Source organism: Erpetoichthys calabaricus, chromosome 6, assembly GCF_900747795.2.
Source record: "Erpetoichthys calabaricus chromosome 6, fErpCal1.3, whole genome shotgun sequence".
Taxonomy (NCBI): Eukaryota; Metazoa; Chordata; class Cladistia; order Polypteriformes; family Polypteridae; genus Erpetoichthys; species Erpetoichthys calabaricus.
In genome coordinates this window covers 152126596-152152177 of record NC_041399.2, presented here as the reverse complement: position 1 = coordinate 152152177, position 25582 = coordinate 152126596, and the positions used below count along the sequence as shown (strand labels likewise).

The 25582-nt window shown below is 35.0% G+C and overlaps 1 protein-coding gene across 2 annotated transcripts in view; it reads right to left on the bottom strand.

Moving 5' to 3' along the window:
- Positions 1 to 25582, bottom strand: part of exoc2 (exocyst complex component 2) — a 340160-nt gene that overhangs the window by 256416 nt on the left and 58162 nt on the right. The window contains exons 2-4 of one of the 2 annotated variants that reach the window (XM_028803998.2): positions 23934 to 24092; positions 21710 to 21886; positions 7118 to 7244 (exon numbers count right to left, since the gene is read on the bottom strand). In XM_028803998.2, the coding sequence (XP_028659831.1) occupies positions 7118 to 7244; positions 21710 to 21886; positions 23934 to 24051 (422 nt within the window). In that variant the 5' untranslated portion in view covers positions 24052 to 24092. Of the gene's footprint in view, positions 1 to 7117; positions 7245 to 21709; positions 21887 to 23933; positions 24096 to 25582 lie in introns of both variants that reach the window. The other variant, XM_028803999.2, reaches the window with a different exon arrangement.

Here is a 25582-nt window from a genome sequence, read left to right as displayed (position 1 = left end):
CAAACCCCAGGCAGGGTGCCAGCCCACCGCAGGGCGCACGCACACACACACACACACACACACACACACACACACACACACTAGGACAATTTAGGACTACCAATGCACCTAACCTGCATGTCTTTGGACTGTGGGAGGAAACCCACGCCGTCACGGGAAGAACATGCAAACTCCATGCAGGGAGGACCCGGGAAGTGAACCCAGGTCTCCTTACTGCAAGGCAGCAGCGCTACTCACTGCTAAGTTGCTCTAATCTAATCCAAATATGTAGAACTAATGTACAGCACCCAAATAGGTGGCAAAATGCTACTCATGTACAAGTACATTATTAAGTAAGATTTATTTAGTTATACAAGCCTTTCATAGAATTTCCCAGACCACTCAACACAAACCAAGTAAAGTCAAACCAAGCCAGCCAGTGTAACCCAGATATCCATATAACCCTTTAAATAGTGATGGGCGATTCATGAATGTTCTAAGTCAAACTAATTGATTTGTAAACAAAAAACTATGCTGAGTTCAATAGGCGTGCATATGCATGATGATGTCAGAATCTTTCGCTTCACAGGTAGATCTATAAAATGCGCATTCAGATATGGCCCATCTGATTCATGGTTCTTTTCAAGACTGAACTGAATCATTACCAGCAAATGAGGTCTCTGTTACTGGCAATTCTCTCATTCATCTTACAAGTACAATACAACAACAACAAAAACACATTTATATTAGAATGTATCAATTGTTTGCTTTGTATAATTTGTTACTGGCTTTGTTTTAAACAGAATATACAGTATAAACATAATACTAAGCTAATATGCTTATGTTCCTTCATACATTCAGCAAAGCAGTTAGACAAAAATTAAACTGTATAAAATATTATTGTAATTTCAAACATTAATTTGCTTTCAACTTTATTTTAATGCACTTTTTAGAGCTCATTGAATATACCTCAAGTTCAAACTGAATCATTACCAGAGAATAAGGCACATGATTCTTGTCCATTTGATTTACAAACATATTTTTTGCAAAAGAGACACATGATTCTCATTCATTTGACTTATGACTTGAATCATTACCAAAGAACAAGGCAAATGACCGTCATTCACTAAGGATTTTCACGTATAACCTTATTTCAATCATGCCTTGTGCACTGAAACAAGACAGGATATCATGTTATGAAATATCACCATTTTAAATATAATCATTTATTACATATAATAACATATTAATTATACAGTGGAACCTCGGTTCACGACCATAATTCGTTTCAAACCTCTGGTCGTAAACCGAAGTAATATCCCCCATAGGACTGTATGTAAATACAATTAATCCATTCCAGACCGTACGAACTGTATGTAAATATATATTTTTTTAAAGATTTTTAAGCACAAATAAAGTTAATCACACCATACAATGCACAGTGTAATAGTAAACTAATGTAAAAACATTGAATAACACTGCCACAAACACCCAGGTTCCCTGCTCAGCTGCACGTGCAGGCTCGCTCTCTCTCAGCAGCATGCGAGCCCTCTCTCTTTCTCTCTCTGTCTCTCTCTCTCAGCAGCACGTGAACCCTATCTCTCTCTCAGCAGCATGCGAGCCCTCTCTCTCAGCAGCACGTGAGCCCCCTCTCTCTCTGTAACATTGCAGCAGTTCGCGCTATAGCCTTACAACCCGATCACTGTATAAACACTTTTTTTTTTTTAAATGAGTTTTAAGCACAGGGGAAAAAAAAAAAGGAACATTTGAACAAATCCGAACTTTATTTAAAAGTCAACCAAGAAAGTAACATTACAGGAGTTCACACTAATAGCATTACAACCCGATCACTGTAAACACTCTTTTTAAATGAGTTTTAAACACAGTGGGGAAAAAAGGAACATTTGAACAAATCCGAACTTCATTTAAAAGCCAACCAAGAACGTAACATTACATGAGTTCACACTAATAGCATTACAATCCGATCGCTGTAAACACTTTTTAAATGAGTTTTAAGCACAGGGGAAAGAAAGGAACATTTGAACAAATCCAAACTTTATTTAAAAGCCAATCAAGAAAGTAACATTGCAGGAGTTGACGCTAATAGCATTACAACCCGATCACTGTAAACACTCTTTTTAAATGAGTTTTAAGCACAGGGAAAAAAATGAACATTTGAAAAGAGAGAAAAGTAACATTGCAACACTTTCTTCTCACCACTCTTCACTTGCTTAGAAGCCATGGTTAACTGCAAAAGCACACGAAATACTGTAGAGCACAAAGAGTTCACAGGTAAAGCACGCACGTCTGACTGAGAATAATGAACAGGTACAGGCTGAACACGTGCTTAAATACAGTAATCGGCGTGTACGAACCGGAAGGGAAATTAAATAGAGCACAAAGAGTTCACAGTGAAAGCACGCACGCACGCACATGCAAGCACACATGTCTGACCGAGAACAATGCAACATGTGCGGAAATCATCGGCGTGCACAAATCGAAAGGGAAACTGGCTTGTTCGTATACCGAGTGTGTGGTCATGAACCGAGGCAAAAGTTTGGCGAACTTTTTGGTCGTAAACCGAGTTGTACGTGTACCGAAACGTTTGTGAACCGAGGTTCCACTGTACTTGCAATGGGATCAGAGAACACCACCATCACCCAAACCTAGGACCTACTGCATGGCTGTTTCCTGCTTTTCTTTTCTTACCTAAGTAACTCGTGAATTTGATTAAGCAAGTCTGAGAATCAAAATGAGACCAGATGAAATTTAGCTTATGCAAAGAATCCTTCATGTTGAAGGTTTTCTAAATTGGCTTTTTCTAGTGTTTTCCAATATTTTGCACTGATCCAGAAAAATTAATGTAAAAGATAAAAATTGACTAGTACCCTTCAAGACAAACTCTGTAATAATCCTACACTTACTAACACTGTATTGATTAAGAGATACTGACCTGCCTAATTTGTCTTTAGACTTTTGGTGGAAAATGACAAAATATCACAGAAAGCACACTAGCCAAGAATTAAAGTGAATTCCAAGACTGGGAGATGGCAAAACTACCACTATGCCAGCTGCATCAGACTGTTTTGAAACAAAGTTAGAAGCATAATCTTTAACTGTACTGCTTTTCCAACTTCAGGGATGTCTGTTTAACTCCTACAGCTGGACATCATTATATAATCATCAAGTCATCAACAAGTCCTTCCATGAGAACCCTGAATACAATGAGGACTGATTGATGGCATTTATGTTAGGTAGAATGCCTAGAGGGGGCTGGGCGGTCTCATAGCCTGGAACCCCTGCAGATTTTATTTTTTTCTCCAGCCTCATTGGCCATCGGACCTTACTTTTATTCTATATTAATTAGTGTTCTCTTATTTTAATTCTTATTTTGTCTTTTTTTCTCTTTCTTCATCATGTAAAGCACTTTGAGCTACATTATTTGTATGAAAATGTGCTATATAAATAAATGTTGTTGTTGTATCTATAATGGGCTTTCTCTGGGTATTTATGTTTATTCGCATATCCCAAAAGGTTGAAGATTATATTGATTTTGTGACTCTACCTAAAGCAGTGTAACTGAGTGCCAGCAGCATTTAGAAAACTATGCTTATTAGAAACAATATTCTTAAGAAACAATATTTTTAAATAACCCTATAAGCAAATACAGATATTAAAATACATTAAACATTATGGAGAGGCCTTGTCTTACAGAAGGGATTATGCCCCCGCAACCCCTACATATTCCAGTTTTAATCAAAATTAGAAATGCTTATCTGAGATTACTGTGACATGTTTCATTTCAAAATAATGACACTTAATAGCAGGTGTAAACTGTAATAGCCTTACACATATTAAGGGCAGATAAGAGATCTGAAATGACACATTTTTAAGGTATAAAAGGAAACAATTCTAGGAAAGACAGGTGTGTTCATGGGAAAGGAGGCAACAGTGAGAGGTTTAATTAGAATTATTTTTGGATATTTTATGTTACGGAACCTAAACCAGAAACTCCAGAATAACTTTAATATTATTATTTTTAAAGAACTAAAGTACTATGTAACTTTGGGACTGCCTGAATATTTTTTTACCTTAAAGAATTAAATGAAATGTTTTGATGACAGACTAACTTTAAAAGTGTTAAAATATTTACCAAATTATTGTGAAATTATTAACAAGATTTTAATCAAATAGATTATTTTCTATAATACAACTGTAATCATACTTTTATTAGAAACAGTAAAAAAAAAAAGTAATTATGGATCACATGGAACTGAAAACAAATATACTACAGCAACAAAGGAAACTTGATATTATATTATGACAAGTTCTCTCCCTCACATAAGAGAGAGAGAGAAAGAGAAAGAAGGTACTTCATTTTAAATGATTTAAACAATATTCAGGCACTTCTGCTAAATAAACATATGCTTTGTTAATAATAAAGGCTGCAGATGAAAGAACATGAACGATAAGGAAGCAAAAATCCCAGCAGGCCAGCTCAACTATTCCGTTTCTGAATGTTTAAACTGGACATACAGGAACCCTGTTTGACTGACAACTAACTCTAATTTGTATTTTAAAAAAGAAAGGATTTTCTTCAGATGGAAACTTCATGCATTTAGGGACTGCTCCATTCATCTGCATAATTGGCAAGAAATCAAAAAAGAGAAAAAAGAAAAGAAAAAAGCCATCTCACTTTTAAGGATTTAATTCTGCAAAGAAATGGTCTCACAAAGTATTATTTAGCAAATTCAAGTGAAAGCCCTTGCACTTTAAACTTTGAGGAAAAACTCTGTTTTCATTACTTGCTGAAAATCTTTTATCAAACTAAATTAAATAAAAATGTAAATACATTAGATCAAGCTACTTTAATATGACAATGTTTCATAATCCAAAACATAAACTGAACAATATACATAATTAAAGAAAGAACAGAGACCTTGCACTTTAAGATTTTAAAGCAGACAAAAAATGAGCAGAGCTTGTCATGTGCCTTGTTTATAAAACACTGGAATTATACTACCTTATTTTCTGCACTTTTCTGAAAAGTGCGCAATATTCCATGTAAGTTAAATATTTTCCTTTGTCAGCCCCAGGAAATTTCCATGAACATTTGCATTGTAATTACTGATGCTAACTCATTCTTTTCAGCACTTTATTAATTAGATCATCAAGAAATCCTTAGGATCTTATCTCAGATGTTCTTTAAATCAAAAATTATTGTAATATTGCAGTATTTCTTTGAATTACCTAGTATCTAATACAGAGATTACACTAACCCTCAGATCAAGAATGGCTACATTAGCAATTCATTTTACTAATTTTAAATATGTATCATATGTGCTTAAACACTTACTTTAATTTACTACTTTTACAAAAGAGGGATTATTTTATTTTATTTAACTACTTTGACACACTCACAAAGAACCAAGTAAACTATCATTCAAATTTATGCAAAAAACAGGTTATTACATTACTTCTGTCTTAACGAGAAGGAACCCTGACATTCAAATACAAATTTGTTCTGAAACCAGCTATTACATTGGAATTTCTACAGTATCTACAAACATTGCAATGACGAGTCAAAAGTTATATTAGAATAGTACATAAACATATTAAAATATTATTAGGCAAAATTTAAATCTGCTTTATTTATTATTATTTATTAATTATCAACATTATTTACTGCATTATGTTTGCCAGAGTGTTTAGGTTTGTATGGAAATAAATTACTTAAATGGAAAAAAGTATGTTGCTCCTGTCTTAACTCTTATTTTCTCAATAATCCCACTTTATGTCTTTAAAAATGTTATTTTTAATATCCTTTAATGCACAAAAGTGCTTCTCTAGACAAAGAGATTTTAAATCCAGAAGAGTACAAACAACACTTTACTTGCTCATTTTGACAACTTGCTTACTGAATTAATGACAATAGAGATTATTTGACTACCTTACATATAAATCATAAATATTACTTTTTTTTCCTAACCAAAGCCAATTTTAGAATAGTGTGATTGAAAATAAAGCTTTACCAGAACAGCTTTCATTTCTATACAATTTTTTTAACTATTTGCCTTAAAAACAACAGAGACAACATAAAGTTTTAAAAATAAAATCTCTAACTCAGCTCTTGTCACTTATATTTCCTTCAAAAGTAAATCAGACATCTGGGACCTTTTAGATTTACTTCAAGAGTGCAGAAAGAAGCAAATGAGAAGATAATTAAGTGAGAAGTTCAGTAATAGTCAGGGGTCAGGGTTTGAAAATTCAGAGTTGCAGTATCAATGGGTATTCATAGCAACAAGTCTAAACTTGTGACTGGATAGCCATGGATTACCTGCCGGTAGCTGGAAAACCAGCATGCCCAGTACATACAATCACATTACTCTGGCATGTATGGCCATACAGCCTCATAGAAAAATGGGGCAACCTTTTTCTTATTTATTTATTTAACATTCACACACAGATACCCAGGCTCCTGCTTAACTTTAACAAGTATGGCTGATCAGCAGCCAGATACCCTTCAACCCAATTAAAAAATATCCTTCATCTGGTGAAACCTCTTCTCAGCTATAAAGAAGAAAAAGAGTTTAATGCTTCAAGTAGTATTAACATCACTGCTTTTGGTTCATAATAATTTTAAAATTTGATGCTCCTGCATTATCAATAATTCTAATGTCACTTCAAACGTGTTCAAACACTGATGGTATGCTGAAGCATCAAATGATAAATTAATGCTGTGTTTTACAAAAAATGTCCAAGAACTGCAACACAATGTGATCCTGAATTTTTCAAATAATTTGCATTTATAACTACCATATATGGTCTGAAAATTTGGTGCCAAGGTCCTAGAATTTTATTGCAGAGATTGAGAGCTTGGTGTACATAACATGCATCTATATTTTCTACAGCTTATGTTTTACTGTGAGTTGAATCGTTTTAGCTTACTTGTGATCGGAGAGATGTGAATATACTCTCCAAGTGTGTGAAAATACTGCCAAGAACAGGATATGGGGCATGTTAATGTTTTGTTAATATCATTCTATCAATTCAACAGCAGGGAAAAAATCTTCTGACAACCCAATACCAATGTTATAAAATCATCTGATTATATACTGTAGAAACAGATAATACCCACGTCTCTGGTTTAATTCCAAGAGGATCACTTGGTGAGATGGATAAGGGGGAAATTCCTTTTTTTCTATTCATACGCATGGTACTACAGTCCATTTCCTCAACCCAAACTGCCGAAGGTTGATCAAGATCTGAAAACAGACAAAATGAGATCTTAACTATAAGGTTCTATTACACTATCACAGGTTCTGAGACATTAGAGTAAAAACGTCAGGGAAAAAAAAAATGAATTTCATGTCTACTTACTTTTAGGTGCCTTTTTTTATTTTTATTTTTAAATTTTTATTGATTTTATTGAAATCACATAACATTATATACAAATAGATCAATTTTACAAGAATAGGACTGAAGATGAATCAACCCCCACCCCTGAGAAAGAGAGCATGGGAAGCAGAATAAAACTTAAACCTAGTAAAAATAAGCAAATAGATAGATTAATAAGTGAATATAGATAAATGGAGAAGTAAAAGAAAAAAAGAGAATAGGGGGAGAATCTGCTTCCTCAGTGCTTTAAAAGCTTATTCTAAAATGTTACTGATTAGATCCTGCCAGGTTTGGACAAATTTCTGCACAGATCCTCTAAGTGAGAATTTTATTTTTTCCAATTTCAAATAATATATAACATCAGTTACCCACTGACTTAAAAGAGGAGAGTTAGGATTCTTCCAGTTGATCAAGATAAGTCTCCATGCCAATAGTGCAGTAAAGGCAATTACAGTTTGTTTGTCCTTCTCCACTTTAAGCCCATCTGGAATAACACCAAACACAGCTGTTAGTGGGTTAGGAGGGATTGTGACACCAAGGCTGTCTGAAAGGCATTTAAAAATCTTGGTTCAAAATGATGTTCATTTGGTGCAAGCCAAAAACATGTGACCCAGTGAGGCTGGAACTTGATTGCAGCGTTCGCAGGTTGGATCTTGCTCTGGAAACATTTTGGACAAATTTAAGCGAGACAGATGTGCCTCAATATATAATTTTTAGTTGAATAATTGTATGCTTTGCACATATGGAGCTCGAGTGAATTCTCTGCATTGCTATCTTCCACTCCTTTTCTGATATGTTGAGGGAGAGATCCTTTTCCCATTGTCCTCTTGGACCTTTGAAAGGGAGGGACTGTAAAATAATTTTATATATTGCAGAAATGAGCAATATTTTTTCCAGCACAAAGGGAGGTGGGAGATGAGGAAAATTGGGCAGGTTCTGTTTAACAATGTTTCTAATTTGAAGATAGTGAAAGAAATGTGTTGCTGGAAAGTTAAATTTAGAATGCAATTGTTCGTAGGATACAAAGACATTGTCTATGTACAGATCTCTATGTGATGTAATTCCAAATGTTTTTCAGACATTAAAAACTGTACATGTTTGCGAGGGTTGAAAAAGGTGGTTCTCATGCAGAGGTGCCATCGATAAAAGATTCTCTACCTTAAGATACTTCCTACATTGGTTCCAAATTCTGAGTGAGAGAAGCACAATTGGGTTGTTAGTATATTGACGATAACTTGCATTTATTGGGGCGCAAAGCAAGGAATATAAGGATGAACTGCAGGATTCTATTTCTATTGTAGACCAAGCCTGCATATGTTCATCTATTTGTGTCCATGTCCAGGTTTTAATATGTTGTATGTTTGCTGCCCAGTAGTAAAACTGAAAGTTAGGTAGAGCCATGCCACCTTCTGCCTTTGGCCTTTGCAGGGTCGCTCTTTGGATAAGTGAATGTTTTGAATTCCAAATAAATGAGGTTATGGTTGAGTCTAATTTCTTAAAGAACGATTTATTGATGTATATTGGAATATTTTGAAATAAAAAGAGAAGCTTAGGGAGGATATTCATCTTAACAATGTTAATTCTTCCAGCTAAAGTGAGATGAAGGGTTGACCATCTATGCAAGGCTTGCTTGATTTTTTCCATACAGACAGTGAAATTTTGTTGATAAAGAGCTTTATGTTTACTTGTGATGTTTATCCCTTTATATTTTAACTGATCTGCGATGATAAAAGGGAAGGAGTCCAATCTAATATTGTGTGCTTGAGAATTCACTGGAAAGAGCACACTTTTAGTCAAGTTAATTCTGAGACCAGAAATCTTTTGAAATTCTGCTAGTGCTGTTAGGACTACAGGCATAGTATTTTGTGGGTCTGATATATACAGTACCATATCATCTGCCTATAGAGAAATTTTCTGTTCAAGTCCTTCTCTGATAATCCCCTTTATCTCATAAGCATTTCGAAAGTGAACTGCCAGTGGCTCAATGGCAGTTGCAAAAAATAGTGGTGACAAGGGGCATCCTTGTCTGGTACCACGTTCTAGTTTAAAGTAGTCTGAATTAATGTTGTTAATACAAACTGAAGCTTCTGGATTGGTATACAGTAGTTTGATCCATGCACAAATGTTCGGGCCAAACCCAAATTTCTCCAATGTAGTGAAAAGGTAGTTCCATTCAATCATATCAAATGCCTTTTCTGCATCCAAGGATAATAAAATCTCTGGGATGTTTGACTTTGCGGGCAAGTATATTACATTAAACAAGCGTCGGAAATTGGACGCTAAATGCCGGTCTTTAATAAATCCAGTTTGATCTTGTGATATTACTGAAGGCAGCACTTTCTCCATCCTTCTAGCTAGGACTTTGGAGAGTATCTTAACAACATTATTCAGAAGTGAAATTGGTCTGTATGATGCACATTGTAATAAGTCCTTATTTTGTTTAGGAAAGGCAGTGATTGCTTGACGAAAAGTTTGAGGTAGAATTTTATTGTCTCTAGCTTCTGTGAATGTTGCTAATAGGAGGGGAGCTAGCTGAGCGGAGAACTTCTTACAAAATTCGGCAGGGTAGCCATCGGGGCCTCTAGCAACTCTGGCAGCGCCAGAGGTTTATCCAATTCCTCTGCACTAAGAGTATCTATTTGTGGTATCTCTAATGAATCCAGAAATGCATTAGATTGTGTCTTGTCTTCTTTAAACTCAGTAGAATATAAGGATTTATAGTAGTCTCTAAACGTGTGCATTATATTTTTATGGTCAATGATTATGTCTCCGTTTGTGTTGGTAATTGCTGGGATTGCATTGCGAACTTCTTGCTTGTGGATTTGTAGAGCTAAAAGCTTATTAGCTTTCTCTCCATGTTCATAGTAATGATGTCTTGATTTAAAAATTAGTTGTTCCGTTTCTTTAGCTGTTAAGAGGTTAAGCTCTGAATGCAGAGCCTGCCTTTTCCTATGAAGAGCCTCACTTGGACACTTGGCATGTTCTTGATCTATTCTAGTAATTTTGTTGGTTAGCTTTGATACCTGCTTGCTCTCCAGTTTATTTCTGTGGGAAAGATTTAAGATAATCTGTCCTCTTAAGAAGGCTTTCAGGGTTTCCCAGAGTATCCCTGCAGAGACCTCTGAGGATAAATTTGTCTCTAACCTCCTGGACTCTTTCGATTTGAGACAGCTCGTTAATCAGCCTACACATAAAGCAGGTCATACGTTAGACTTAGTGATTACTAAAGGACTAAAAGTTGATATAAAGCAGGTCATTGATATGGGTCCATCAGCCCATTTTCTTCTACTTTTTAATACAGAAATAATGATAGAAAACACTCATGAGAAGCATATTGTTAAAAAACGCTTATTTGACTCATCAGCAGCTTTATAACTTACAAACATTCTAAGCAATCAGTCCGTTTATAGTGCCAACTATAATAGCGAGGATAATGTAAATAGTAAGGTGGAAAGATTTAATACTAAAATGAGAGCTGCTGTTGACATAGTTAGCACCTGAAAAGACAGTTAAAAAATTTTCTAGCATTGTTATACCATGGAAGACCCAAAGAGTGTCTGATTTAAAGAGAGCATGCCATAGAGCTGAGCGTAAATGGAGGAAGACTAAACTAACTATCCACTATGAAATATTAAAAGTTAAAATAACAGAATACAATAACACAGTCCATCTTTCTCTAAGATTATAAATAACAATGCTAGTAATCCCAGAGTCTTATTCTCGACGATTGATCGTCTGTTAAACCCAGGTAACTCAAAGGAATGCCTCCTAAGTACTTCCAGTAAAACCTGTGAGGCTACTGCTGTATTTTTCAATCAAAAAATTAATGATATTAGAAATAACATAGTATATCTCCCCAACACTAAGATGCCTCCTAAACCCCAGTATTCTGTTATAAACACATTAAAACTCTTTCACTAGGATAGATTTACCTGATTTACATAAAATAATTTCTCAAATGAAACCCTCCACCTGCGTCCTTGACCCAATACCAACAAATTTTTTCAAAGAAGTATCGGGCGTGCTATTTGATAATGTTCTTGACATAGTAAATTCGTCATTAGATACAGGGGTCTTCTCAGACTGTCTTAAGACTGCTGTAGTTAAACCCCTACTTAAGAAAAATAATCTTGACCCCTCTGCTCTTGAAAATTTTAGACCCATCTCTAACCTGCCTTTCTTAAGTAAAATTCTAGAGAAGGCGGTCATTATGCAGTTAAATGAGCACCTTAATAAACATTCTATTCTTGATAAATTTCAGTCAGGTTTTAGAACAAATCACAGCACAGAAACTGCACTCGTTAAAGTAGTAAATGATTTGCAGGTAAATGCAGACAGAGGTCATTTATCTGTTCTCATCCTCTTAGATCTGAGTGCCGCATTTGACACCATTGACCATAATATTCTTAAAAATCGCCTTAATCAATGGGTGGGCCTCTCTGGCAGCATCTTAAATTGGTTTGAACCCTACCTGGCAGGGAGAAAATTCTTTGTTAGTTGTGGTAATTACAACTCAAAGACACATGATATCCTATATGGTGTTCCACAAGGCTCTATCCTGGGTCCACTGCTCTTCTCAATCTACATGCTTCCATTAGGTCAGATTATCTCAGGGCACAACGTGAGCTACCACAGCTATGCTGATGACACACAGCTGTATTTATCAATTGCACCTGATGACCCCCGATTCTCTTGATTCACTAACACAATGCCTAACTTGTATATCAGAATGGATGAATAGTAACTTTCTCAAGTTAAATAAAGAGAAAACTGAAATCTTAGTGATTGGCAATAGTGGATACAATGAGGCTATTAGAAATAAACTGGATGCATTAGGATTAAAAGTCAAAACGGAGGTACAGAGCTTAGGGGTAACTGTTGACTGTAATCTAAATTTTAAATCACATATTAATCAGATCACTAGGACAGCATTTTTTCACTTAAGAAACATAGCAAAAGTTAGACCTCTTATATCATTGAAAGATGCTGAGAAATTAGTTCACGCGTTTGTTTTCAGTCAACTAGATTACTGTAACGCACTCCTCTCAGGACTACCCAAAAAAGACATAAATCATTTGCAACTAGTGCAGAATGCAGCTGCTAGAATCCTAACCAGGAAAAGAAAATCTGAGCACATCTCTCCAGTTTTGATGTCACTACACTGGTTACCTGTGTCATTCAGGATTGACTTTAAAATTTTGCTTATGGTTTATAAAGCCTTAAATAATCTCGCCCCATCTTATATATCGGAATGTCTGACACCTTATATTCCAAATCGTAACCTCAGATCCTCAACTGAGTGTCTCCTTAAAATTCCAAGAGCAAAACTTAAAAGAAGTGGTGAGGCGGCCTTCTGCTGTTATGCACCTAAAATCTGGAATAGCCTGCCAGTAGGAATTTGCCAGGCTAATACAGTGGAGCACTTTAAAAAAGTGCTGAAAACACATTACTTTAACATGGCCTTCTCATAACTTTACTGTAATTTAAATCCTGATACTCTGTATATCCAATTCATTATAATAACTATTCATGGTGGCTCTAAAATCTGTACTAACCCCTACTCTCTTCTGTTTCCTTTTCTGGTGTCCTTTTGGTGGTGGCTTGCGCCACCACCATCTACTCAAAGCACCATGATGTTCCAACAATGATGGATGGATTAAAAGCCAGAAGTCTGTATGACCATCAGCATCAAGTGACTCCGTGAAAACCCTAACTACAAAGAGGACTATTTCATTTGTTAGGTAGAATGCCCAGAGGGGACTGGGCAGTCTCATGGCCTGGAACCCCTACAGATTTTTTTTTTCTCCAGCTTTCTGGAGTTTTTGTTTTTTCTGTCCACCCTGGCCATCAGACCTTACTCCTTTTCTATGTTAACTAATGTTGTCCTATTTTAATTTCTTATTTTGTCTTTTATTTTTCTTTTCTTCATTATGTAAAGCATTTTGAGCTACTTTTTGTATAAAAATGTGCTATATAAATAAATGTTGTTGTTGTAGAAAAAAACTGATTTGTTTTGATATACTGTAAATTCTGTAAAGTTCTCGTCTGCTAATAAAAGTGGGTTAAGACGCCATCTGCAAGATGAGTATGTGAGGCATAATGATTTTATCTCCAAGATCAGAGGGGCATGGTCGGAAATAACAATAGCGTCGTATTTGCAGGATTTAATTGAAGGCAAGAAATGGTTATCTACAAAAAAATAATCAATTCTTGAGTAGCAATGATGCACTGGTGAGTAGAAGGAATATGTTCTTGAATTTGGGTTTAGAAATCTCCAGGGGTCTGATAAGTTGTGGTCAGTTACAAACTGTGTAATTGTCTTTGCAGTGTTAGATGTCATCTCCCCTGTGACAGGAGACCTATCTTGGTCTGGATTTAAGACACAATTAAAATCCCCAGCCATTATAATTTTATGAGTGTTCACATTGGGAATGGATGCAAATATATTTTGGATGAATTCCCTATTGACCACATTGGGTGCATAAACATTTATCAAAATCACTTTACAATTAAATAAATTACCCATAACAATGATGCATCTCCCTTCAGGATCAGATTCAACATCTGATACTACAAATGAGACTGTTCTATGTATGAGAATTCCCCCACCTCTAGTTTTTTTTGTAAAGCTGGAATGGAACATTTGGCCAGTCCAGTCTTTTTGAAGCCAGAACTGATCCTTGCTTAATAAATGGGTCTCTTGTAAAAATACTATTTTAGTATTTAGACCTGTTAGGTGAGAGAATACTTTCTTTCTTTTTAATTCGTGTTTCAGGCCTTTAACATTCCAGCTCACAAAATTAACTGTGCCGTCTTGGAGACATCGATTCTGAATTTTTGATGTCATTTTGTAGTCTTAACCAAAAGTGAGACTGCTTTCATCTTAATTTCAAAATTTTCCACGGATTATTGCCATGCAGTCTGTTGTAACGTTGGTAATTATAATTATTAGGATTAAAAGAATAGATTAGAGATAGCTTGCTCTCTTTCTCCCCCTCCCTGGTCCCCCCACGTGAGGCTGAACCACACTTCACAAAGTCCCAGTCCTCTGACATACCTAGAGACAGAGGACATCCAAAACAAAAACAAGCCCTCAGCAGCGGTGAATGTGAATTAAAATAGAGATATCTATTGCCAATACAGTCTAAATACTATAAGCATAACAAAAAAAAAGAAAGAAAATCTTCAACATTCTTGAAATGTTAAGATAGTAAACCCATGGAATGGTGTTAAACAGTCTCCTTCAGAATAGTAAAAAGGAAAAAAGAAAAGGGTTACTAATTTAATTTCTTCCACACAAAAATACATGAACATGTGTAACTGTAATTAAAATAAAAAACAGATAGTGACCGAGAAAACGGTGTATAATTACGGTACCAGTGTCATTGCAAGCGGATCAGACAGCCTGTGATTACTTCTTTACGATGCCATGATAGAGTGCGACTCACGGTCTTATTTCTGGAAAGTGTCGGGATCAGCTTTCTTAACTCTTTATCTGTTTCCTCTCTACTGGTAAATATGTAATCTTTTCCTTGAATCTCCACTTTCAGTTTGGCAGGATACAAGAGGCTGTATCTGATATTGGCTTTTCGTAAGTGCTGTTTAATATTATAAAATGATGCACGCTTGGCAGCTGTTGAAGGTGAAAAGTCAGGGAAAATACGAATTAAGTTATTTTCAAAATTCTCTCGTTTCTGTCTGAGAAGTGACATTACATTTAACTTAGATTGTAACTTTTCAAAGCACACAATAAAAGTCCTATTCTTAGAGTTGTTCGATCCCTATATGCGATAAGCTACAGCTATCTCGGTGTGATTTAAAGTCCTCTCCAATTATTTTGGAGAATAGTTCAGATATGAATTTCACTGGGTTTGGACTTTCCGACTTACCGATTCTCAGGCAGACCTCCAATTCTAATATTATTCCTTCTGCATCCATCTTCCAGAGCAGCAAGTCTGTCTCCGGGTTTTTTGCATTCAGAATTCGCGGCTGTTACTTTCCCATCAGCGGTGGATGCTAAATGTTTGGCTGTTTCAATTGGAGTCGTGAATGTCTGCTTAACATCCTCCAGCTGATCGGCAAATGTGCTCAGTTTAGACGCATTTTCCTGAATGTGCTCCTCAATTTTTTCCAGCATACATTTAAAGGCCGCCTCAAAGCACTTATATACGCATTTCTCCGAGTCTTTATTATCTTGCCGCAGCTCTTGCAGCTCTCGCCGCAGCTTCTCACTTGTCTTCTCACTTATCCTCTCGTTTGTTTTGAGCATACTATTTATTTCTTTTATATCTTGCTTGAGCTGAGCGATCATCACCTTCAGTTCGGACAGATCATTTCTGCTTTCGTGCACCGTAGGTGAAGCGGCGGGCTCTATTACAGCCAATGTTCCCGGCTCGCGAGGAGTAGATGAAAGCGCAGACTGCAAGGCCTTTTCCAGTTTCAAATGATCTTCCCCAATCGGTGAGCTGTCGCGACCTGCGTCACTTGCACATTCGCTCCCATTGTCGCTCTCAACTGGAGATGATGCAGCAGACCGTGGTCCAGAGGAGTCTGGGCTTTTGCCCGTCTGTTCCAGGTCAGTCTCTGATAGGCCGTACCTTGAACCTGAACTTGGACTAGCCTACCTAGGCTTGGATGTAACTTTAAGTTTCTTTTCCATTTCTTTCTGACCTCCTTTCTTGCCGACCATATTTATATATGCTTGCATATACTGTAATAGAACCCTGAGGTTGGATAAATACAGGATACCTCAGGAAAATAAGAAATAATAACACCACTGCTAACAGAGCTCAGCTTCAGACGTCCATCTCCCGCGATGGACGAGACCAAATCCCCTTTTTTATGCCTTCTGATATCACAGAATAGATTCATGTTCTTAAACATATACATTACTGTATAATATGTGGAAATGAAAGTAGAAACAAGCCATTTTACTAAATGATATGTTCCTTTAACAGAAGTAATTTATATAAAGTTTTAAAATTTGTCTTCAAAGAAAGGCTGAAATTTCATGTAAATGAAAATCTCACCATGACTCAGTTTGTAACTAGAGGAAAAGGCAATCAACAGTTCTCCAAACACTACAGTTAAAAGTGAAACATGAGTTTACCACAGTAAAGGCTGTTCCCACTGGCCACAATGTCCTGCTAAGCACAGCATGTTTTCTGACAATGACTAGATGCATTTCAAGAATATTACATCATTAAATTACATCAACATGAAAAACAGTTCACACATTGTCCCAGTACTTATGTTGTGGCTGTGCAAATTATTAACTAGAAAAGAGTAAAAAGTACATATGCTAAGGCAAGTACTTAATACTGGATGCTGTATGCCATGAACAAGACTACTAACAGCAGATGGCAACTCCAGAAAAACTCTGAGGTTAATTCTTCTAAGGCAAGACAGGGAGCTTTACATACGTCCATTTGTGCCTTGCCCTGCGTTTTTAAGAAATTTACTAACTACTGCCAACTGTCAATCAACATGCATTTACTGTGCGTAGTATATTGAAAAAGATTTCTCATCGTACTGCCCACATCATAGGTGATGGAAAATGTCCATCCCTCATGTTAATACTTCTAATACATAAACTAAACTTTACCTTGCATTACTAACTTTACCTTGCCTCCAATGCTGTGTGTGCAAGAAACTGTCTACTGCATGGTGTCTAAAATTATTTGTATTAAATAAGAATAAACTATATCAGTAATAAATTTAAATGAGCTTTGGACTTTCCTCAAAAAGTTTGTTTTACATCAGAGGTCTGCAAAATCTGTCCTGAATGGCCACGGTACAAGTTTTCGTTCAATTCAACTTTTTAGTTAACCATTAATTATTGTAGTTGAAGTACTTACTGCTGAAAACATTTTTATGCTTCATTCTAGTGGACTCGCTTTTTACGATTTCCCACCCTTAATTGCTTATTTTAGTTTTAAACAGTGGTATTCACTAGTTTTAAATTGCTCCTTTTTATCAAAAAGAGGCAAATCACAAAGGACCCTGTAGTTCTCCATCTAACCTGTTTATCCACTTACACCTGTGTGTATTCATTGTGAAATATCTAATTAAATATTTGGAAAGAAATTGAAGAGAAAAAAGTGAAGGACTGGGAATTACTCATCTGCTTCAAGTTAGAAGCCATTTGGATGATATCCTTGGAAAGGCAAACAAAAATCTACAATGTAAGTATGACCTGGAAGGGCAAAACACTAATAAACCATAAAATTAAATATGTTCTGTTATGGCAAGGACTGGTTTTGAATTAAGCAATCAGGCTGGAACAAAAACCTGCTTCCATTATGGCCCTTCAGGACCGACTTTGCAGCAAAGAATTGTTTCATTGAATATAATTTCTTATTTGGGCATTACACTGTACTTCTAATCACAGTCATATGAAAAAGTCTGGCAACCCCTCTCAGCCTGCATAATAATTTACTCTACTTTCAACAAAAAAGATAGCAGTGGTATGTCTTTCATTTCCTAGGAACAGCTGAGTACTGGGGTGTTTTCCTAACAAAGATTTTAAGCAAAGCAGTATTTAGTTGTATGAAATTAAATCAAATGTGAAAAACTGGCTGTGCAAAAATTTGGGTACCCTTGTAATTTTGCTGATTTGAAGGCATGTAACTGCTTAATACTGATTACTTGCAACGCCAAATTGGTTGGATTAGCTCGTTAAGCCTTGAACTTCATAGACAGGTGTGTACAATCATGAGAAAAGGTATTTAAGGTGGTTAATTGCAAGTTGTGCTTCCTTTTGACTCTCCTCTGAAGAGTGACAGCATGGGATCCTCAAAGCAACTCTCAAAAGATCTGAAAACAAACATTGTTCAGTATCATGGTTTAGGGGAAGGCTACAAAAGCTATCTCACATGTTTAAACTGTCAGTTTCAACTGTAACAAATGTAATCAGGAAATGGAAGGCCACAGGCACAGTTGCTGTTAAACCCAGGTCTGGCAGGCCAAGAAAAATACAGGAGCAGCATATGTGCAGGATTGTGAGAATGGTTACAGACAACCCATATGTCACCTCCAAAGACCTGCAAGAACATCTGTGTGGCAGGGTGATGAGAAAGAAGCCCTTTCTTCACTCACGCAACAAACAGAGTCGCTTGTTGTATGCAAATGCTCATTTAGACAAACCAGATTCATTTTGGAACAAAGTGCTTTGGACTGATGAGATAAAAATTGAGTTATCTGGTCATAACAAAAATCGCTTTGAATGGTGGAAGAAGAACATCGCATTCCAAGAAAAACACCTGCTACCTACTGTCAAATTTGGTGGAGGTTCCATCATGCTGTGGGGCTGTGTGGCTAGTTCAGGGACTGGGGCCCTTGTTAAAGTCGAGGGTCGGATGAATTCAACCCAATATCAACAAATTCTTCAGGATAATGTTCAAGCATCAGTCACAAAGTTGAAGTTACGCAGGGGTTGGATATCCCAACAAGACAATGACCCAAAACACAGTTTGAAATCTACAAAGGCATTCATGCAGAGGGAGAAGTACAATGTTCTGGAATGGCCTTCACAGTCCCCTGACTTGAATATCATCGAAAATCTATGGGATGATTTGAAACAGGCTGTTAATGCTTGGCAGCCATCAAATTTAACTGAACTGGAGAGATTTTGTATGGAAGAATGGACAACAATACCTCCATCCAGAATCCAGACACTCATCAAAGGCTATAGGAGGCGACTAGAGGCTGTTATATTTACAAAAGGAGGCTCAATTAAGTATTGATGTAATATCTCTTTTGGGGTGCCCAAATTTATGCACGTCTAATTTTGTTATGATACACATTGCATATTTTCTATTAATCCAATAAACTTAATGTCACTGCTGAAATACTACTGTTTCCATAAGGCATGTCATATATTAAAAGGAAGTTTCTACTTTGAAAGCTCAGCCAAGGATAAACAAAAATCCAAAGAATTAAAAGGGGTTCCCAAACTTTTTCATATGACTGTATGTATGTGTCTCATATATATATATATATATATATATACACACACAGTGATCCCTCGCTATATCGCGCTTCGCCTTTCGCGGCTTCACTCTATCGCGGATTTTATATGTAAGCATATTTAAATATATATCGCGGATTTTTTGCTGGTTCGCGGATTTCTGAGGACAATGGGTCTTTTAATTTCTGGTACATGCTTCCTCAGTTGGTTTGTCCAGTTGATTTCATACAAGGGACGCTATTGTCAGATGGCTGAGAAGCTACCCAACTTACTTTTCTTTCTCTCTCTTGCGCCGACTATCTGTGATCCTGACGTAGGGGGTGTGAGCAGGGGGGCTGTTTGCACACCTAGACGATAACGGACGCTCGTCTAAAAATGCTGAAAGATTATCTTCACGTTGCTACCTTCTGTGTGAAGCTTTTAAGTATGCTGCACGGTGCTTCGCATACTTCAAAGCTCAAAGGGCACGTATTGATTTTTGACTTTGTTTTTATCTGTCTCTCTCTATCTCTCTCTCTCTCTCTCTCTGCTCCTGACGGAGGGGGTGTGAGCTGCCGCCTTCAACAGCTTTGTGCCGCGGTGGTTCGCATACTTAAAAGCCAAACAGCGTATTCATTTGTTTGCTTTTCTTTATCTCTCTGACATCTGCTCCTGACGCAAACTCCTTTGAACAGGAAGATATGTTTGCATTGTTTTAATTGTGAGACGGAACTGTCATCTCTGTCTTGTCATGGAGCACAGTTTAAACTTTTGAAAAAGAGACAAATGTTTGTTTGCAGTGTTTGAATAACGTTCCTGTCTCTCTACAACCTCCTGTGTTTCTGCGCAAATCTGTGACCCAAGCATGACAATATAAAAATAACCACATAAACATATGGTTTCTACTTCGCGGATTTTCTTATTTCGCGGGTGGCTCTGGAACGCAACCCCCGCGATGGAGGAGGGATTACTGTATATATATATATATATAAAAAAAAATATAAAATATATCTCATATGTAGATTTTTGCATTTCTGCAATTATTAAAAACAATAAAAAGCTATAGCAGATGTATATTAAATGTCTATATACCTCCCAAACTATGGGGCTTTATGTTTGTTACATATCCCTTTAATTAACATTCTCATGCAGAAATCACAGGTATTTTTTTTTTATATTTTAACAAAGTCCTAATTTACACAAGCTCTGTTTTATCAGAACTGTGAAATCTGTAACTATAACATACATTCTCAAAAGTTCCCTGGCCTAGAGCTTAAGTATAACTGGCAAACATTATAGGCCTGCCAGACAAAAAAAACAATGTTGATATACACAGATGCCTATACCAGAACTGAATACCTAAAACAAACTACCTAAGTCTGAAACTGATTAAATTCTAATACATCAGGTTGTACTGCATGTTTATAATTTCCATGGCAGGAACAGCTTATCTAAATTGTGGACATGTACATTTCAGTTCTAATCTCAGCTAAATCTGCACATTTTACCAAAGCATAATTTAAATTCAATCATTTGCTCTATATTACAAAAAATCTTGGAATGTATTTTAAAACTGTAATTTTTATGGAAAGTTATGAATTGGTCCACAAAAATGTGTTTGAAGGTATCTCGATGTGCTGACTAAACTGTCCACCATGGCCTAGTCATTCTGGCCTCTTAATCATCCCCTGTCTCTCATTCCTTCACCACCATCAGCTAATGTGTGGAGAGTATACTGGTGAAAAATGGTTGCTGTTGCATTATCAAGGTGAATGCTGCACATTAGTGGTGATTGAAGTGAGTTCCCACTTTTGATGTAAAGTGCTTAAATTAATTTACTTAATTGTAAGTAACTTAAGGGTAATATTAATTTAAACCTCTTAATATAATTTAGGGTTACAGGAGCCACAGACTATTCTAGCAGGCCTGGACAAAGGGCAGGAATCAGACTTGGACAGGGCAGCAGTTCATTGCAGGGCCCACTTTTGCATATTCCTATACTATTAATTCAGTGGCATCTATACCCAAATAATTTACTACTCTTTACCCAAGATTTATATTCAGTAAACATATTGTGGGTCACAATAGCATAAAATGTTATATTTCTTTTATTTAAAAGACACTTATTATTTAAAAAAAAATCAGTAAACATTTGCAGGGGCACAAACTAAAATTCATTAGTTCTTCAAAGTTTAAAAGATCATATATTTAAAAGAATGAAAACGGAGTACAGTAAATCAATAATATACTCAGAGAAAAAATGTTATGTGATTTTTTTTCTTTTACCTCTGATTAAGAGTATATTAAATTAGCATTCATATGTATTAGAAAACATTTCAAGCAAAATGGCATTCAGCAATTTCGAATGAATAATCCTGAAATTACCTATTTTTTCATTCTTCAGAATTTTGAAAGAAACGGTCGATGTCCCTTGGCCCCCAGACTTTGTTGTGACGATGATTTCTCCCTTGTCATTTTTTGCAGGTCCAACGCGACATACTATCTTGCTGGCTGACATCCATTCAGCAGTCAACAGACAATTATGTCCACAAATTGATAACCCTAGACAATCCAATAACATGGCCAAAATTGGTAAAGAAATCTAAATAATCAAAAAGCATTTTAAAAGACAAAAGGGAGATTTTTTTAATAGTATCCTGTATGGGGAGTCTAAAAGTAGATATTGCTAACAGATAAAACAACACATTAAATTTTACTGGATTAATCCAACTGAAAGATTTTGTCTATTTATTTTCATATATTATAGAAAGTTATTAAAATAAGAACAAAACATATTTCTGTTTGAGAGAAAGGTGTTTGTTAAAAAATAACAACTCAAAGTTGTTGTTTTGTTATGTCCTTATTTAATCTTACTGCAGCATTACTGTGGCCATAACTGTAAGTCATACAATTTATATGCTCAATAACAATAAAAATTAAGAACAGAATGAAACATTGTCTTACAGTAACATGTTTTTTTGTGTAAACAGTTGGGGGCAAAGACACAGTTATATTTTAAACCTGACATATTCTATAGATTCAGATAAATATTAATGTAGTTTATTCTTTATGCAGTTCACTGGTACTAAATCCTATGCTTAGCACAGTAGTACTGTATTTATAGAATCACTCCAATTATCAGTTACACGCCTAACATAAATAGGAGCGTGCTTAATAAGCACCAGATAACCAAGCACACAGTAGGCTAGGTCACTTTTTTTTTTTTTGCTTATACTCAATCCATTTATCAATTTTTCAGCCAATAACAAACCATATTTCTTTACTCAAAGATTATCACAATATATACTTATAAAAACAAACAAAACACAAAAACAAAATTATTGCATAGATAAAAGGGATTCAATAACACATTCACTGCTAGTAGTTTCTCTTTGCACAAAAGTTGCTTTAACAACCATTCCAGGGAAAATAATCCAATATGGCATGAAGTACAATGTCACAATTTAAAATACTTATTTTGAATTATTGCCAATAGGAAAGAAGAAAAGTTCATTTTTGTAACTTGTTGGAATGACAGATTTACTCTAAACATACTAATGAAGTGTACTACATACAAGAGGATTGTGCAATGTGGATATAATCAGTCCTGGCAAGAAACCTTGTACTGATTTTCAAAGACATTTACAATCTAACAGCATTTTGTGATTCTGAGTAAATGCAGCTTCTGTCTCCATCAAGCTGCAGTCTGCATTTTACCACTATTGTAGAGCTTGCATTTAGAAATATAAGCTAATAGTAAAAACAAGGATTATATATAATAAAAAGTGACACATATAAACCTAATTTTTCTTTTAACTTTCTTTTAATATATATTTAAAGTGGATTTTAATATGCAAGTAACATTTAATAAATATTAAAGCTATTGAAAATTCCATTACAGTAATCATAGCACAATACAATTGATAGATTCAGAAATAGCATTCCTTAATAAAAGAAAGACCACTTCTTACTTATATACAAAGTTATGAAATGAATGTAAAATTTTAAATCTTCATGTTAAGGTATAAATTTTATTTTTCTAAAAAAAAGCTATAATTTATGTACATGTTTAGTTCACCCTTACAATATTCAGTAGAATAACATGTAATTTCTCTAATAACTGAAAAATGTGTTGGAGTTTATACAAGAACAGAAAAGTTCCCAGTATTTGGATTATTCTTAAATATTAATATTTAATCTAAACAGACATAACAATCAATCATTATTCCATCCATACTATTCCAGTTCCATCCATACTATTCTTCTTCTGTTGCACCTTGCTAAAACTTAAAATAAATAAGTAAAAATAACAATATGAAAGAAACCTTAAAAAAAAAAAAAAAATCATACTGAGGCTTTCCTTAAAAGGAACACCAAAACAGAATACACTAATGCCAAATTCAAAAGAGGAAGAAAATTTGAATTTTAGTCCTCCTATTTATGTTAGTATTCTATTATAACAAATAAAGCTGATAAAACTGTAAAACAAAAATCTATATCTGAAATAGAAAGTACTGGTCATTTTATTGTTGTTTCAGTTGCAAAAAACTTATATGCAGACTATTTTTCAAAAACCCAGAATCAATGCATTGTCATTTGTAGAACTTACCAATCAGATCAGTGGGGCCTGTGCCCAAATTTTCCCCTCTGATTGTAACCTTCGTCCATGACACACCCTCATTGGGAGAAATGCCAGTGACCAGTGGAGGTTGACGAATACGTGACATGATCAGATGCAATAGTTAAAGGTGCTGCAAACTTCCAGAACCTACTGATACAACAAACATTATATTAATTTATGAAGGCTATATTTTCTACAACATAAACCAAGTAAGATGAAAAGCCTAACTAGTGAATTTTTAAAATTATACTATTTTTCCAGAATTGTATAGGCATGGATTAAAGAAAAATACTGAAAGTGGATAGTATATGATACTACTGTAAATGCACATAAATAATAGAAAAATAAAACAGATATAATTGACACAACTGTAAAGACAGAAAATGAACACTTTTTGTTTCATGACTAACAAAAATAAAATGGATTGTGCATGGCACATAAAAATACACTTAGATATTGCCTAGTTGAAAACAGAAAAAAATCTATTACCATCATTTAAGTTTCAGTGGTTCTTAATAAAATCTCAGCAGCAATCACATAATACAATTCAGTAAGATTTTGTATTTTTTATGCTAGGTAAAAGAAAAGCCTTACAGGAAGTACTACTTTATACATTTTAACAAAAGTCTATGCAGTGGGAGGGCCAAATAAATATACTATTCTCTTTATGTAAATGAATGCTGGGACAAATTAGTTACTTTGTCATTTATAACATAATAAACTGTTCATATTAAACTGTTAAAGAAAATAGCTTTAAAAAAATCACAGCACACTGATCTTAAAATGACAGATGGGTTAAAGATGAACAAACACTTAAAAAAAAGGTGTAAGTTAACTTTTAAAATAAGTCATTCAAATGCATACAAACAAACACAGTATATAATTACAATGAATAGACTCACACAATTTGAGTGTTTCTCTGCACAGGTGCTATGATATAACTGAAATGTATGTGTTTAGATAGAAAATGTTCATGTTTCATTAGAAGCCCTGCTTTGAATACAAAACACACAGTAGTATAAATCAAAATTGTTTGGAATGATCTTTTATACTATAAATTATTATACAATTTAATTGTAATTTTACAAATATGCTTACAAATAAGAACAACTGTTACATGAGGTATACCATAATTTTTTCATATTATTTTATATATATAAATGCAGCATTAATATTAATTTAAAAAAACAGGCATCTGATGGGAAATTGATGCACCAAGTTTCGTAATTTTTTTTATCTATACATCACCTTGTTTAAAACATTTTTTCTGTGAATGCTACTTTCATAATGTTACCACACAACATTCAATCTTTTTTAAACCCTGAATAAACATTTTCAAGCTTTTCACAGTTGTCTACAGGCATATACTTTTTATTATATTTTATGCACACATTTAGTGGATCTTTGTTTTCTGACCAAATTTGTACAAAGGATTCTTGTTAAAATTCACAAACTAAATATTACAATATGAAGCACAAACACAAATGCAGCAATTGAACATACTAAATAAACAAAGCAAAACCAAACAGTGTTCACAAAAGAATAGTTTAAAAAAAATGTAATTTAATACCCGAGATCAACAAATAATGTAACCTTATAATCCTGAAATCAGGCTAGTCTAAAAAAGGATGCAAACC